Raw genomic sequence first — 18,078 nt, 5'->3', positions numbered from 1 at the left:
GAACAAGGACAAGGATGCTTATAATCACTACTATTATTTTAAATGGTTCAAAAGTAATCCATCTAGGGACGCCTGGGTGGCTCAGTTGGTTAAGCAGCTGCCTTCGGCTCAGGTCATGATCCCAGCGTCCTGGGTTCGAGTCCCGCATCAGGCTCCTTGCTCGGCGGGGAGCCTGCTTCTCCCTCTGCCTCTGCCTGCCATTCTGTCTGCCTGTGTTCACTCTCTCTCTGATAAATAAATAAAATCTTTAAAAAAAAAAAAAGTAATCCATCTAATAGCTATAAATACTGAAATGCGATTAAGATAATGAGAGAAATGGCTGAAAAGACAGGACAGAAGAAAATTATGAAGGACATGCAAGGCAAGAAAAGCCAGTTTAATGAAAGTGGTATTTTAAAAAGACCTATTTAGGGGCGCCTGGGTGGCTCAGTGGGTTAAGCCGCTGCCTTCGGCTCAGGTCATGATCTCAGGGTCCTGGGATCGAGTCCCGCATCGGGCTCTCTGCTCAGCAGGGAGCCTGCTTCCCTCTCTCTCTGCCTGCCTCTCCGTCTACTTGTGATTTCTCTCTGTCAAATAAATAAATAAAATCTTAAGAAAAAAAATAAAAAGACCTATTTATCAGAAGTATAGTGGAGGATTAGATGGGAGTGCAACCAAAGGAAGATCATCATCATATAATAAGTCAAGCCCTAAAGAATAAGTGAAGATCCTTTAAAATCAGATAATCATAAACTGCATGATCATAAGCATCTCCAGAATTACCTTGCTAAATACAGGTTTCATTTGTTGATGGATCATAGTTTTTACCCTGCATCAAACAGGAAGACTGTCAATAATCTACAATACTGCTAATAATGGACTTGAATTTTTAGAGTCAGAATGGGTCAAGTCCTGGGGCGCCTGAGTGGCTCAGTCCTTATAAAAAGCATCTGCTTTCGGCCCAGGTCATGACCCCAGAGTCCCGGGACTGAGCTCTGCATCAGCTCCCTGCTCAGCAGAAAGCCTGCTTTCCCGCTCCCATTCCCCATGCTTATGTTCCCTATCAAAGAAATTTTAAAAACCTTAAAAAAAAAAAAGGGGTCAAGTCCTAATACATGGCTGTCATTCCACTGCTGCCTGATCATTTACTTGTCCCTTGTCCCCTTGCCTCATTTCTCAATTATCTAACTGTATTCCTTGGGTTGACCTCCAACCTCATACAAGAAATAGGAGCTACTCAGTATATAACTTCCTCAACTTATTATTTGTGGCACTGCCTCTCTCTCCTACAATGTTTCTTTTTCTAATACACAGAGTAAGACCAACAAATCTTTCAGTGAAATAAAATGTGATATATAAGCACAATAAAAGGACTTTGTATGAGTTCTACGTAAAGTCAACAATTTTAGTCTCGATGACCTTATCTTTTTTTTTTTTTTAAGATTTTATTTATTTATTTGAGAGAGAGAAAGAGAGAGTGACCAGGAGGGAGAGGTAGAATCTGAAGCAGACTCTGTGCTGAGCAGAGAGCCCAACATGGAGCTTGATCCTACAACCACGAGACCCTGACCTGACCTGAGCCAAAACCAGAGTCAGATGCCTAACTGACTGAGCCACCCCGGTGCCCCTTGCTTATCTTTAGGGTTGCTTACACTTCATTTTTGTTAACAAATGTTGGAATGTATTTTTTGAAACAATCAACAATTTCATAAATTTTGGTTTAAATTCACAAATGAAGTATATGTTTTAGTTTATTGGCTTACTATTTTGACAAATCTAACATGAACAAAGGGAAAAATACCAGTACTCCTACAGTATAGGGTGGCAATACTTCTTATATGGAATGATCAGAATATGATGCATTCTACCGAATGAAATATTTCAATTAAAAATCAATTTTCATGGTATATGGGTGGCTCAGTTGGAAAAGTAACTGCCTTCTGCTCAGGTCATGATCCTGGAGTCCAGGATCAAGTCCCGCATCAGGCTCCCTGCTCAGCACGAAGTCTGCTTCTCTCCCTCCCCATTCTTTCTCTCTCTCAAATAAATAAATAAAATCTTTAACAAAAAATAAAATAAAAATCAATTTTCAAAAAATGAAAGGACTGGGGCACTTGGGTAACTCAGTTTATTATGAGTCCAACTCCCAATTTTGACTCAGGTCATGGTCTCAGGGTGGTGGGATTGAACCCTGCAGGAGTAGTGTCCTTGTCCCTCTCCCTCCCCCTGCTTGTACTCTGTTTCAAATCAATCAATCAAATCTTAAACAACAACAACAACAAAAACCTATTTAAAAAATTAGAAGACTGGGGGTGCCTGGGTTGCTCATATGGTTAGCGTCTACCTTTGGCTCCGGTCATGATCACCCTGGGCCTTGGGATGGAGCCCCACATGGGGCTCCAAGCTCAGCAAGGAGTCTAGTCTGCTTCTCCCTCTCCCCCTACGTTTCCCCCTGTTTGTGCTCTCTCTGCTTCTTTCTTTCTTTCTTTTTTTTCTGCTCTACTTTTTTTTTATTTTTTTTTTTATTTTATTTTTTTTTTTTTTAAAGATTTTATTTATTTATTTGACAGAGAGAAATCACAAGTAGGTAGAGAGGCAGGCAGAGAGAGAGAGGAGGAAGCAGGCTCCCTGCCGAGCAGAGAGCCCGACGCGGGACTCGATCCCAGGACCCTGAGATCATGACCTGAGCCGAAGGCAGCGGCTTAACCACTGAGCCACCCAGGCGCCCCTTTTTTTTTATTTTTTTAATTTTACTTTTTATAAACATATATTTTTATCCCCAGGGGTACAGGTCTGTGAATCACCAGGTTTACACACTTCACAGCACTCACCAAATCACATACCCTCCCCAATGTCCATAATCCCACCCCCTTCTCCCAAACCCCCTCCCCCCAGCAACCCTCAGTTTGTTTTGTGGGATTAAGAGTCACTTATGGTTTGTCTCCCTCCCAATCCCATCTTGTTTCATTTATTCTTCTCCTACCCACTTAAGCCCCCATGTTGCATCACCACTTCCTCATATCAGGGAGATCATATGATAGTTGTCTTTCTCTGCTTCTTTCTAATGAATAAAATCTTTTAAAAAATAAAGTGATAAAAATACTACACATAATACAAACAGAATACTTAAATTTCCCTTTGAAGACTCAGAAGCTTGTATTATTTTACAGCAAGGCATTAGAAACTTTAGTGATCATTTTATAGGATGTGATAACAGAGGCAATATGGTTATAAGCTCCATGATTATCAACTTTTTAAAGTTTAAAAAGCAGCAGATGCTCAAAGTATAAGCTGGATAACAGCAATAGTTTACTGTTAAAACTATAGTTAAAACATTAACTAGTTTATGTTTAAATATACAGCTGACCCTCTAAACAACAGGGGTTTTGAACTGTGTGAATCTACATATATTGTGGGATTTTTTCCCCCCAATATATACAGTACAGTCCTATAAATACATTTTCTCTTCCTTGTGATTTTTTTCCCCTTCCCTCCCTCCCTCCCTTCCTTCCTTTTCTTTCTTTCAGAAAGAGAGAAAGAATTCACAAGCAAGGAAGGGGGAGAGAGGGAATCCAATCAGCCTCCCACCCAGCACACTCCGACTTAGGGCTCAATTTCACAACCCTGAGATCAAGAGTCAGGTACCCAAATGACTGAGCCACCCAGGTGCCCCTCCTTACGAATTTCTTAGTAACATTTTCCTCTAAGTTTACTTTATTGTAAGATACAGTATTTAATACATGCAACATACAAAGTATGTGCTAACCAACTGTTTTTGTTATCAGTAAGGCTGCTGTTTAATAGCAGTTAGGTTTTGGGAGGAGTCAAAGGTTACATGTTGATTTTCAACTAAGCAAAGGGTCAGAACCCCAACCCTCACATTGTTCAAGGGTCAACTGTATTTACTTTAAAGTTGATGAAAATATATAGCTATTTTTATAAATATAAGGACCTGAAATTGAGAGGATATGAATTACAGTCACAGTCTTATTTCAGTCCCAGCATTCATTATTTTGCTTTTGTTGCCCAGTATGAAGAAAATTCTAATTCACAAAGATTAAGTAGTACAAACTGGATTTAAAGAACTCAAATGCAGTCTCAGAGTATTCTTCAATTAAACTGAACCAAAAGTTTTTTTTTTAAAGATTTTATTTATTTATTTGACAGACAGAGATCACAAGTAGGCAGAGAAGCAGAGAGTGGGGGAGGGGGAAGCAGGCCCCCACCAAGCAGAGAGCCTGATGTGGGGCTCAATTCCAAGACCCTGGGATCATGACTTGAGCCGAAGACAGAGGCTTAACCCACTGAGCTATCCAAGCACCCCTAAAATATTATTCTTATTACACAAAAAATAATAAGTATTGCCTTATAAAATATTCAAACAATACTGTCACAAATCTTTGTTCCACTCTATCCAAATCTTATTCTTCTCTTCACAGGCAACCCTATTAACAGATACACAGGCACAGAAGAAACACAGAGTTGAGTATGCGTATCTGAGGGGGTGTTCAATATAAATATATCAGAGCATGTTATTTAGCAAGCTATTTCACTCGACAATAGATTTTAAAGCTCTCTGCTTATAAACATGAATATACTACATTCCTAAACTGCTATAAGGTATCCCACAGATTGGAAGTACTGTACACACACCCACACACACACATTTATTTATTTAAAAATTTCATTTATTGACCTGAGAGAGAGCAAGAGTGAGAGAAATCACATAGGGAGAGGAAGTGGGAGGAGAATTCCTTCTGAGTGTGGAGCTCAACACAGGGCTCAATCCCAGAACCCCAAGATCACGACCTGATCCTAAGACAGACGCCTAACTGACTGAGAGACCCAGGAGCCCCTGAATGCACCATATTTAACATACTCTTATTGACAGATCAACATTTATTTATTTTTTTAATATTTTATTTATTTATTTGACAGAAAGAGATCACAAGCAGGCAGAGAGGCAGACAGAGAGAGAGGAGGAAGCAAGCTCCCTGCTGAGCAGAGAGCCCGATGTGGGGCTCGATCCCAGGACCCCGGGATCATGACCCGAGCCGAAGGCAGAGGCTTTAACCCACTGAGCCACCCAGGCTCCTCGACAGATCAACATTTTAGATTGTTATCAGTTTCTTAAGATAAACAACAATGCAACAAACTTCCTTTTACATAGCTATGGCCTAGAAAAACACTTGCACATGTGCTAAAAAAGCTCCTTATAAATAAAACCTTAAATCAAAGGACATACTTTAAAAGATACTGTTAAAATGACCTTTAAAGAAATTGTAACAATGTATACATTCCCACCACCAGTGTCTGAAAAGAACCTAGTTCCCCACATCCTTGCTGGTGAAAGCTGATCAGAATTTTTTTATTTCATTCAACTGCCTGAAGAACAAACTGTTTTGTTTACACATCTTAAACATTATTTCACATGTTTACCGGCCAATTTTAAATTTGTTTTGTTTGTTAATGGCCTTAGTATTATCTTTATCTCGTTTTTCTACTGGCTGTGATAATTTTTATCAATTTTTATGATTTTTTAATATATTCTAGATGCAATTTCTGTTACATATGTTGCAACACATTCTCAGCTGGGTCACTTTTATTATTATTATTATTTATTATTTTAAGTCTTTTTTCTTTTCTTTTTTTTTTTAAAGATTTTATTTATTTATTTATTTGACAGAGAGAAATCACAAGTAGATGGAGAGGCAGACAGAGAGAGACAGAGGGAAGCAGGCTCCCCGCTGAGCAGAGAGCCCGATGCGGGACTCGATCCCAGCACCCTGAGATCATGACCTGAGCCGAAGGCAGCGGCTTAAACCACTGAGCCACCCAGGCACCCCTTTAAGTCTTTTTTCATATGAAAATTTTATAGTCTGATATAGTCACACATATCCATTTATCTTTTAGTTTCCATATTTGGAATCTGTACAAAGTCCTTTCCTACTAAAGGCTGTATTTTTTCCAACTTCTTTGACATTGTTACTTTGTATGTGCTTAACATTTGGGTTTTTACTTAATTTGAATTCAAATTTATTTTATTTAGTACAAACTATGGTAGTGATACTATTTACTGAACACATCTTTTTCTTACTGCTGTATCTTTCAGCATTTTCTTCTTCCAAAAGAATTTCAGAATTAAGCTGGTCAAATTCATGCAAAATTCTGTTTGGATTTTAATTGGGACTGTATTCAATTTTATTAATAATTTGGGAGCTCTGACATTTTTCCATTATTAACTTCTTTTTTCAGAAGTTCTTTGCCCAGAAAAAGGGTAAATAAATCTTTTTTACAATATTATCCAGTAACAAAAACAATTCACTTTTGTATGCCATCTTATTTCTGGACAATATACTAAACCCAGTAATTTTAACTATTGATTCTTTCTTTTCTTCTTTCGAATTTTTTTTAAAAGATTTTATTTATTTATTTGACAGAGAGAGAGATCACAAGTAGGCAAAGAGGCAGCCAGAAAGAGAGGGGGAAGCAGGCTCCCCGCTGAGCAGAAAGCCAGATGTGGGGCTGAGCCATAAGGCAGAGGCTTAACCCACTAAGCCACCCAGGCGCCCCTTTCTTTAAGATTTTATTTATTTAGGGGCGCCTGGGTGGCTCAGTGGATTAAGGCCTCTGCCTTCGGCTCAGGTCATGATCCCCGCGTCCTGGGATCGAGCCCCGCGTTGGGTTCTCTGCTTGGTGGGGAGCCTGCTTCCTCCTCTCTCTCTCTGCCGACTTGTGGTCTGTCAAATATCTTTTTTTAAAAATTATTTATTTATTTATTTATTTGAGAGAGAGAGCACCACAGCAGGGGGCAGAAGGAGAGGGAGAAGCAGACTCCCACTGAGCAGGGAGTCTGACACAGGGACTGATCCTGGTACCGGGGATCATGACCTAAGCTGAAGGGCAGACTCTTAACCAAGACACTTAAGTGCCCACTCCCCCACCTTAATTTTCTATATAGACGTTAGCACCTACAAATAAGTTTGCTTTCTTCCTTTCCAATAGTTCTATCTAGTTCTTTCTGTTGCCTGACTGCATTGGTTAGAATGTAAAATCTAAGTTTAAATGGTAGCAGAAACATGGGAACTCTGAACCTGTTTTTATTTCTTGGGAATGTACTTACTACCTCCAGCATTTGCTGCAAATTTCAGGCAGAGTGCCTCAATCAAATTAAGAAAATATACGCTTCCCCATTTTCTAAGAGAAAACAGTATTTTAAAAATATTTTAAGTAATCTCTATACGAAATGTGAGGCTTGAACTTACAACCTTGAAATCAAGAGTCACATGCTCTACTGAGCCAGTCAAGCAGCCCTTTTAGAAATTTTTAACAATCTTGGGGTGCCTGGACAGCTCAGTCAGTTAAGAATCTCTCTTTTCTTTTTTTTTTTTTAAGATTTTATTTATTTATTTAGACAGAGATCACAAGTAGGCAGAGAGGCAGGGAGAGAGAGAGAGGAGGAAGCAGGCTCCCTGATGAGCAGAGCGCCCAATGCAGGGCTCGATCCCAGGACCCTGAGATCATGACCTGAGCTAAAGGCAGAGGCTTTAACCCACTGAGCCACCCAGGCGCCCTAAGAGTCTGACTCTTGATCTCAGCTCAAGTCTTGATCTCAGGGCTGCTTCATACTCAATGTGGAGCCTACATAAACAGAACCAAAAAAAATTAACAATTAAAAGTGGGTATTAAAATTATTTCTGGGGGTTGGGTAAGCCTGGCGGTGGTTATTAAGGAGGACACGTTATTGCACAGAGCACTGGGTGTTATATGTAAAAAATGAATTTTGGCTGGGGCACCTGGGTGGCTCAGTGGGTTAAAGCCTCTGCCTTTGGCTCAGGTCATGATCCCAGGGTCCTGGCATGGAGCCCGACATCAGGCTCTCTCCTCAGCAGGGAGCCTGCTTCCCACCCCCAATCTTTGCTTGCCTCTCTGCCTACTTGTGATCTCTGTCTGTCAAATAAATAAATAAAATCTTTTAAAAACTTAAAAAAAAAATCTTTAAAAAAAACCAACAGTGAATATTGGAATACTACATCAAAAATTAATGATGTATGGTGACTAACACAAAACAGTAAAATTTTTTTAAATGTTTCTATACCTTTAGGACTGATATGAGTTTTCTATTATTTTTTTTTTAATTTTTTATTTTTTATAAACATATATTTTTATCCCCAGGGGTACAGGTCTGTGAATCACCAGGTTTACACACTTCACAGCACTCACCAAATCACATACCCTCCCCAATGTCCATAATCCCACCCCCTTCTCCCAAACCCCCTCCCCCCAGCAATCCTCAGTTTGTTTTGTGAGATTAAGAGTCACTTATGGTTTGTCTCCCTCCCAATCCCATCTTGTTTCATTTATTCTTCTTCTACCCACTTAAGCCTCCATGTTGCATCACCACTTCCTCATATGAGGGAGATCATATGATAGTTGTCTTTCTCTGCTTGACTTATTTCGCTAAGCATGATACGCTCTAGTTCCATCCATGTTGTTGCAAATGGCAAGATTTCATTTCTTTTGATGGCTGCATAGTATTCCATTGTGTATATATACCACATCTTCTTGATCCATTCATCTGTTGACGGACATCTAGGTTCTTGAGTTTTCTATTATTAATATAGTAATTACATTAATAGGTATCTTAATGTTAGAAACTTGTATTCTTGGTATATATCATACTTGGCCACATGAACTTTTTTATATGCTACTATACTCAATGGTCGTTTATTATCTTTTATTATCTGACCTCATGTAAAAAATTAACCTGTAATGTTTATTATTTTCCCCTTGCCTAGTGCTACTAAAGGGGCTATTCTAGCCTCAGAAAATGCGCTCTTAAGTTTTCCACCTTTTGAAGCACCTGGGTGGCTCAGACATTAGGCGTCTGCCTTCAGCTTAGGTCATGCTTGTGTTCCCTCTCTTACTCTGTTTCTCCCTGTCAAATAAAAAAATAAAATCTTAAAAAAAAAGTTTTACCCCATTTTCTATGTTGTGGAATGCAATATAATCTGGAAAGTTACTGGTCCTTAAAGACTCAACAGAATTAAGAGTCTAGGCTTAGAAACCATCTGGACTTGATGTCTCTAACTATACTTAAAATTTCCTCTATAGTAACCTATTCAAGTTATCTACTTTCTTTCTTTCTTCTTTTTTTTTTTTTTTTTAAAGATTTTATTTATTTATTTGACAGAGAGAGATCACAAGCAGGCAGAGAGGCAGGCAGAGAAAGAGAGAAGGAAGCAGGCTCCCGGCTGAGTAGAGAGCCCGATGCGGGGCTCGATCCCAGGACCCTGCGATCATGACCCGAGCCGAAGGCAGTGGCTTAACCCACTGAGCCACCCAGGCGCCCCTTATCTACTTTCTGCACCAATTTTATTACATATATATTCCTAGAAAATCACCTGGTTACTCAGATTTTCTAATTTAATAGGCTAGAACATTTTCATAATTTTGAAAGTCACCTCGGAGTTCATTTTATGTCTCCTTTCTCATTATTGTATTATTCATCTGTGTCTATTTTCTTTTTTTTTTTTTTTTTTTTAAGATTTTATTTATTTATTTGACAGACAGAGATCACAAGTAGGCAGAGGCAGGCAGAGAGAGAGGAAGGGAAGCAGGCTCCCCGCTGAGCAGAGAGCCCGATGCGGGGCTCGATCCCAGGACCCTGAGATCATGACCTGAGCCGAAGGCAGAGGCTTTAACCCACTGAGCCACCCAGGTGCCCCTGTGTCTATTTTCTTTATTCATCAATTTTTTTAATGGTCTTTCTTAAAAGCTAGTTTTTTTTTTGTTTTAAAGATTTTATTTATTTATTTGTCAGAGAGAGAGAGGGAGAACACAAGCAGGCAGAGCGGCAGGCAGAGGCAGAGAGAGAAGCAGGCTCCCCACTGAGCAAGGAGCCCGATGCGGAACTCGATCCCAGGACCCTGGGATCATGACCTGAGCCGAAGGCAGCAGCTTAACCAACTGAGCCACCCAGGCGTCCCTTAAAAGCTAGTTTTTAATTTTGTTAATCAAGTTTACCAGGTTATATTTTCTATTTTATTAATTTCTGCTTTTTAAAAAAATTCTTTCTCTTTGTTTCCTTTGGGCTTATTTCATTGTTCTTATTCTTTTTTTAAAAAGATGTATTTGTCTTAGAGAGAGAAAGCAAGCACAAGTGGGGGGAAGGGCAGAAGGAGAAAGAGAATTCCCAGCAGACTGGTCACTGAAAGCAGAGCCCAAAGAAGTGGGTCTCAATCTCACAAACTTCTGATCATGAGTTAAACTCAAGAGTTGGTCAGTTAACCAACTAAGCCACCTAGGCGCCCCGGTTGTTCTTATTCTTGAATTGAATGTGTATCTCATTTCTGACCTTTGTTTTTTTATTTTTTTATTTCAGAGATTACAGGCAGAGATCACAAGTAGGTAGAGAGGCAGGCAGAGAGGGGAAGCAGGGCTCGATGCCAGGACCTGAGATCATGACCTGAGCCAAAGGCAGAGGCTTTATAACCCACTGAGCCACCCAGGCCCCACCTGACCTTTGGGTTTTGTTTTTTTTTTAAAGATTTTATTTATTTATTTGACAGAGAGAGATCACAAGCAGACAGAGAGGCAGGCAGAGGGAGAGGGGGAAGCAGGCTCCCTGCCGAGCAGAGAGCCTGATTCGGGGCTCGATCCCAGGACTCTGAGATCATGACCAGAGTAGAAGGCAGAGGCTCAACTCACTGAGCCACCCAGGTGCCATCCCTGACCTTTGGTTTTTGGTTTTTGTTGTTGTTGTTGTTGTTGTTTTTATTTTTTATTTTTTTTAAAGATTTTATTTATTTATTTGACAGAGAGACACAGTGAGAGAGGGAACAGAAGTAGGGGGAGTGGGAGAAGAAGCAGGCCCCCCGCAGGGCAGGGAACCCAATGTGGGGCTCGTTCCCAGGACCCTGGGATTATGACCTGAGCCGAAGGCAGATGCTTAATGACTGAGCCACCCAGGTGCCCCTGACCATTGGTTTTTTTAAAAGACTCATTAGACAATCTAACTTTATGTACACTGGTTTTTATCCTAAGTAACCTCATTATTATTTATTTCGTTTCCTAAGTTTCATTTTGTTCTCTTAACTCCAAAACATTTACAAGTACATTTTCATTTTTTATTGTATTTTGAAGATTTTATTTATTTGAAAGGGAGGGAGGGGGAGAGAAAGAGAACAGTCAAGGAGGGGCAGAGGGAGAAGCAGATTCCCCATTGAGCAGGGAACCCAATCTGGGGCTCAATCCCAAGACCCTGAGATCATGATCTGAGGCAAGGCCGACACTTAACTGAGTGACCCAGGCACCCCTAGAAGTACATTTTTAAATATTGACATGGATAGGTTTCTCTTGGCTCTCCTTCTGCCATATTAATTTTTATATTAATTTTATATTAATTTTGGTAATAGAATTGTAATATTTAATGAATAGTGAACTTAAAATTGGGAAACTTGTTCTGCCTCTATTACTAGTCATGAAATTGGTCATCTTAATTTTTCCCATCCTCAATTTATCTGTTAAATAAAGATATCAGTCATATTCACATAAATGAATTTGTTATTACTCAATATTTGTATGCCACAGCAAAGTAAAAACAAAGAAGGCAGGCAATATACATTTGCTGAGCTGAATCATACTTAGCAGCACTGCTCAAATGATGGGCTTCCAGTATGTCAAAATTCATTGCATTTCAACCCCAAAAACACCTCAACGTATTTTACAAGCTAAATGGTATCCAACATTCTAGAAATGCTAAAATGTTGCAAAGGCAAACTTAAGTGCCAAAATGTATCTTACTTGTGAGAGGTACATAAACATTTGTTTCTTCCTCTTAGTAAATATATATTATTTTCAAAAATGGGAGAAAAAGCAAAAACCATCACTTTATCTCCTTACTAAAAACTCCCCAAGATTTTTCTTTTTTTTTTTTTAAAAGATTCATTTATCTATTTATTTGACAGAGAGAGAGAGAAAAAGAGAGAGAGATCACAAGTAGGCAGAGAGGCAGGCAGAGAAAGGGGGAGAAGCAGGCTCCCCACTGAGCAGAGAGGCCGATAAGGGGCTTGATCCCAGGACCCTGAGATCATGACCCAAGCCAGCCAAAGGCAGAGGCTCAAACCACTGAGTCACCCAAGCGCCCCTCTCAAGATTTTTCTATTCCCCAAGTTTACATTTAGATGTAAAACCAATTTTCTTTGCTGAAAGAGCACTCTCATGTCATTCTTACCTAAAATCCCCTATAAATTTAGCCACCTGAAATTAGGTTCTCTCCTCAACTGATTTTTATTCAAATTAAAAGCTTTATTTTGGGGACGCCTGGGTGGCTCAGTTGGTTGGACAACTGCCTTCGGCTCAGGTCATGATCCTGGAGTCCCGGGATCGAGTCCCACATCAGGCTCCCAGCTCCACGGGGAGTCTGCTTCTCTCTCTGACCTTCTCCTCACTCATGATCTCTCTCACTGTCTCTCTCTCAAATAAATAAATAAATAATCTTTTAAAAAATTAAAAAAAAAAAAAAAAAAAAAAAGCTCTATTTTGGGGCACCTGGGTGGCTCAGTCGGTTGGGCATCTGACTTCAGCTTAGATCACAGTCTCAGGGTCCTGGGACTCGAGCCCCACATCAGGCTTCCTACTTGCATGGAGTCTATTTCTCCCTCTGACCCTCCCATAGCTTATGCAATTCTAGCAAATAAATTAAAAATAATAATAATAATAATAAAGCTCTATTTTGGGCCACAATATTTAAATATTAATGTTGGTTATGAGGGTAATAAGGATGACTTACAGTCAGTGCACAGCTATCTAGAAAAAAAAGATCTGGATTTTTTTTTTAATAAAGATTTTATTTATTTGACAGAAAGACAGATCACAAGTAGGCAGAGAAGCAGGCAGAGAGAGAGAAGGAAGCAGGCTCCCCACTGAGTAGAGAGCTCGATGCGGGGCTTGATCCCAGGACCCCGAGATCATGACCTGAGCCGAAGGCAGAAGCTTAACCCAAGGAGCCACCCACATGCCCCAAGATCTGGATTTAGAAACAAGAATGATTAAAAACCAGATATATCTTCATTAACATAAAAGTACATAAGTAGAATTATTAATTACATATTTATAGTTACAAAATAGTGGAAACAACCTAAATGTTCCAACATGGGAGAATGGTTAAAGAAACATGGTATATACACAGTAGAGTACTATCTAGTTGTTAATAAAAAAAAAAAAAAAAAAGAAAAAGAAAAAAAAAGTTGTTAAAAATAAATAAATAAACTGACTTCTGGGAGATCCTGCTAATGGAAAAAAAGCAAAGCACAAAAGAGCACATATCATGTGCCACCTTTTACTTAAGAAAGGACAAACAAGGGATGCCTGGGGGGCTCAGTCGGTCAGGTCATGACCAGACGTCCTGAGATCAAGCCCCACATGGGGCTCCCAGCTCAGTGGAAAGCCTGCTTCTCCCTCTCCCACTGCCCCTCCCACCAGTGGTGCTCTTTCTCTTGCTCTATCTCTAATAAATAAATCTTTAAAAAAAAAAAAAGGGGGGGAGAAACAATAAAACATAAAACATACATGTATCTCTCTTTGTTTTTTTCCTTTTATAGAGGGAGAGAAGGGGAAGGGCAGAGGGAGAATCTTTTTTTTAAAAGATTTTTAAAATTTATTCATGAGAGACAGAGAGAGAGAAAGGTAGAGGCAGAGAGAGAAGCAGGCTCACCAAGGAGCAGGGAACCCAATGCGGAACTCAATCCTAGGACCCTGGGATCATGACCTGAGCTGAAGGCAGATGCTTAACTGACTCAGCCACCTAGGTGCCTGGAGAGAGAAAGTCTTAAGCAGGTTCCATGCCCAGCTCAAGCCCAGCAATGTGGAGCTATATCCCATGACACTGAGATCATGACCTGAGCCAAAATCAAAAATCAAAATCCCAGGACCCTGAGATCATGAGCCGAAGGCAGATATTTAACTGACTGATCCACCCAGGCATCCCTCTCTCTATTAAACAGTGAATGAAGTTGGGTCTTACAGGGGGCAAGGAGGGAGTAACTTCATAGAAAGGATTCAGGAGAGAGTAATATTCCTGAGTATCCATTTTTGTATAGATAATGTTCTACATATTCAAAATATTAAATTAACAAGGATGGGAAAGAAGAGAAAATGTAAAACACACAAAACTGAACAACTGGAACAGATGAACACAACTATATCTCAAATGAATAATATAACCACAGAAAGAGGGAGAGAAACAAAATGAAAATAATCCAAGTAACTTACAGACACAGTATTCAATTATGTATTTTCAATCTAGGGAATAGATTGGAGGAAAACTGCATATAAATTTTAAACCCTTCTAGGAAGCTTTCTTTTCTGAAGTGGTAAAATTTTAACAATCTGAAACTATTTTTTAAGTATTATAGGATTGAGCAAATGAGTCAATGTCTTGATATTACTGGGGGTCAGGTCTTGCTACAGAAGAAGAAAGAGACAGTGGGGAGGAAAGCAGTCCTTTTCAGAATAGACTGGACTTAGAAGTATTGGGATAGCCTAAAGATTTCTAAAATAAGTACCTGTAGGGGTGCCTGGGTGGTTCAGAGGGTTAAGCCTCTGCCTTCGGCTCATGATCTCAGGGTCCTGGGACTGAGCCCTGTATTGGGCTCTCTGCTCAGCTCCCCCCACCCTGCCTGCCTCTCTGCCCACTTGTGATCTTTCTCTGTCAAATAAATAAATAAATCTTTAAAAAAAAAAAATTAAGTACCTGTAAATGTGTATGTGTATTAGTGGGTCTCAACTCAGGGAGATTTTGCACATACATGCCCCATCCCAAGGAGAGCCAGCAATATCTGGAGACATTTTTTATTGTGGCATCTAGTGAGTAGAGGCCAGGGATGTTGCTAAACAACTGGCAGTGTATAGGACAGATCCCACAGTAAGGAATTATTTAGCCCAAGATGTCAGTAATGCCAAGACTGAGATAACCTTAGTATACATATGTACCAGGGCATCTGTAATATTTATACGTACACATTTCTTGTTTCTGTCTACTTAAAGAGCCCAGAAGCAGACACCCCACAGCAATAAATACACTTAGTACCCATATCTTGATGTCTAATGCCATTCCCCACTAAGAAGAACCACGACTTATTGCAGCAATGACTGATTCTAGGATTAAGGCAGGATGGGTACACATAAGCATGGACCACCTTGTTATGCTAGAAAGTAAGAATAAGTAAGAGCCAACTGAAGAGGTTCCCATGGGCCATTCTGGAATAGTCAAACAGCAAAAGTATAAGAAAAGTAATAAATGAAAAAAACTATTGAAAATATGAGAACTTAGGAGTTCATACCAATAATGAAAAAAAAAAACCCCAACTAAATAAGAAGAAATGCAGAAAAGTCCCTTGATTACAGCAAAAGGCTGAGTAATGACTAGTAATGTAGAATGAGTGGTTGTGTATGAAAATCATCACTTTGCAACCACTGTAGTAAAGAATGGTTCAGGCAAGAATTATCAATGGATGTTAAATTTAGTGGGAAAATTTGATGGAAATAAGAATGTTTTGCATGGGGGCACTGGGTGGCTCAGTCAGTTAAGCAGCTCTCTCTTTTTTTTTTTTTTTTTTTAAGATTTTTATTTATTTATTTGAGAGAGAGAGATAGATCACAAGTAGGCAGGCAGAGGGAGGGGGAGGAAGCAGGCTCCCCGCTGAACAAAGAGCCCCATGCTGGCTCAATCACAGGACTCTGAGATCATGACCTGAGCCGAAGGCAGAGGCCCAATCCACTGAGCCACCCAGGCACCCCAAGTGGCTATCTCTTGATTTCAGCTCCGGTCATGATTTCAGGGTTGTGGGACTAAGCCCCCAACAGGCTCTGAGCTCAGTGAAGAGTCTGCTTGAGGTATTCTCCCTCTACTCACCGCACTAGCTTGATTTCTCTCAAATAAATACACCTTAAAAAAAAAATGTTTTGCATGGTCTTAAAATGTCTTTTTATGTGTTAAAAAGAAAATTAATGTAACTAGACAGTGGAGAAATCCACTGAGAGATCAAAATTAGCATCACCACTGAGAGGTAGATAAACATTTTGTGTCTCTAGACATGATATCCTGTTAAGAATACAAATTACTTACATAGTATTCTGGTCAAGAATACATAATCTGAATCTAATCATGAAGAAACATTCGACAGCTACAAAATGAGGAATATACTATTAAATAAAACCCAAACCGACTATTCCTCAAAAATATTACTGTTCTAGGCATGCCTGGGTGGCACAAGGCTGACACACAACTTTTGGTTGTGGGTCAGGTTGTGATCTCAGGGTCCTGAGATGGAGCTCCATGTCAGGCTCTGCACAGGATCTACTTTAAATTCTTCCTCCTCCCTCTTCCCCTCTCACTTGTACTCTCTCTCTCTGTCCAAAATAGTAAAGCCCCTGGGGTACCTGGGTGGCTCAGTGGGTTAAGCCTCTGCCTTGAGCTCAGGTCATGATCCCAGGTCGTGGGATGGAGCCCACATCGGGCTCTCTACTCAGCAGGGAGCCTGCTTCCCCCTCTTTCTCTGCCTGCCTCTCTGCCTACTTGCGATCTCTGTCAAATAAATAAATAAAATCTTAAAAAAAAAAAAAAGTAAAGCCCCCACCGGGCAACATGCTCAGTGGGGAGTCTGCTGGAGATTCTTTCTCTCCCTCTCTGAAATAAAGGAATAAATCTTTAAAAATAACAAAGACTAAAGAGAAATGACAACTAAATACATTACCTAATCTTGTATGGGCAGTGTACTAGAAAGGAGAGAGAGAGAAAACAAACAAACCAAGAACCCTGCAATGAAGGACATTATCAGGTCAACTGAAAAAATTGCAATATGGAAGGTAGATTCAATAAACCTATCATGTCAATGTTAAATTTGCTGAACTGCCAACTGTCCTATGGTTTTACAGAAGAATATCCTTAAGAACTTTTGTATATGCAACTTATTCTCAAATGGTTCAGGAAAAAATACTGCAGGTACACACACACAAACACACAGGTACAAAGTAAAAATGATAAAGAAAATGGTACAAAATGGTATAAAAATGTTACAAAACAGGTGAAGTGCATAAAATGTATATTAAGTATTCTTTGTACCAATCTTACAACTTACCTATAAATTTGAAATTATTCCCAAATAGTTTTGTAAAAAGCCACATAAAATTTAAAAATCTAGAACATGAAGCTAAATTATTCCTCTTATTCCTTACCTACAAAAACAGAATGCTATAATATATGGGATGCAACAAGATACTATAAAATATCAGTGGTCAAATCATTTTATGCCTCTGTCATTAATGTATTTACATTAACTATTATGTTATCCACCTCATAAATTTTAAATCCTCTAACAGCCCCTGGATGATAAAGATAAAAAAATACAATAAGGCAAAGGAAAGGAATTAACAATAACAACATAAAGGGCTTCATTTTTCTAATGCACACATTTCACACAAAAAAATTTAGAACTCTGAATGATCTATTTTCCTACTGAACGTAATATATTTAAGACAAGCTCAGAGTAAAACTTATCCCAACTAACTTATATGTTCTGCTTTAAATTTATATACAATAAAGTCACAAGGGTGTAACACTACTTCAAAGATCCAGTTTTAAAATCAGACCAAACTGCCCAAAACAATATCTGAACACTTACAGTAATAGTTTTAATCTAAGAATAGCTCTCCCAAAGCTGTATTTTAATTTACTACTTTGTCTTTTAGGAGAGGATTTTTTAAAAACCACACAAAACAGAGAAACTTACAGTTCATCTCGTTGTCTCTGGGACAGCACCATTTTGGCTGTAATATCAAGCTTCTTTGATATAGTGGTATGTCCCTCCTTTGGGAAATCAAAAAGCTTTGTGATCCCTGGATTTATAATTAAATATGCCACTAAGTGGTGTCCACAAGGGGGAAGACGATTCTTTTACAAGTGAATCCAACCAGCAATCAGGAGATAGTCAACGAATAAGGTTCATTCCACCTAAGGGAGGAGAGAGAGAGAGAGAGAGGTAATTTCTATTACTTGCAGTATACTCTTTCGAGGTTTACTTAATGCTAACATGAATT

The 18,078-nt window shown here is 39.3% G+C and overlaps 1 protein-coding gene across 1 annotated transcript in view; it reads right to left on the bottom strand.

Moving 5' to 3' along the window:
- The window catches only part of PAFAH1B1 (platelet activating factor acetylhydrolase 1b regulatory subunit 1), a 99,960-nt gene that overhangs the window by 38,624 nt on the left and 43,258 nt on the right, over positions 1–18,078 (bottom strand). Inside the window, exon 2 of the mRNA XM_059149972.1 lies at positions 17,772–17,992. Coding sequence (XP_059005955.1) covers positions 17,772–17,803 — 32 coding nt within the window. The 5' untranslated portion in view covers positions 17,804–17,992. The remainder of the gene's footprint in view (positions 1–17,771; positions 17,993–18,078) is intronic.

The sequence above is a fragment of the Mustela lutreola genome, chromosome 15 (assembly GCF_030435805.1).
Source record: "Mustela lutreola isolate mMusLut2 chromosome 15, mMusLut2.pri, whole genome shotgun sequence".
Taxonomy (NCBI): Eukaryota; Metazoa; Chordata; class Mammalia; order Carnivora; family Mustelidae; genus Mustela; species Mustela lutreola.
Note: the sequence above shows the minus strand (reverse complement) of the source record. Positions and strands in the feature narration are given on the sequence as shown.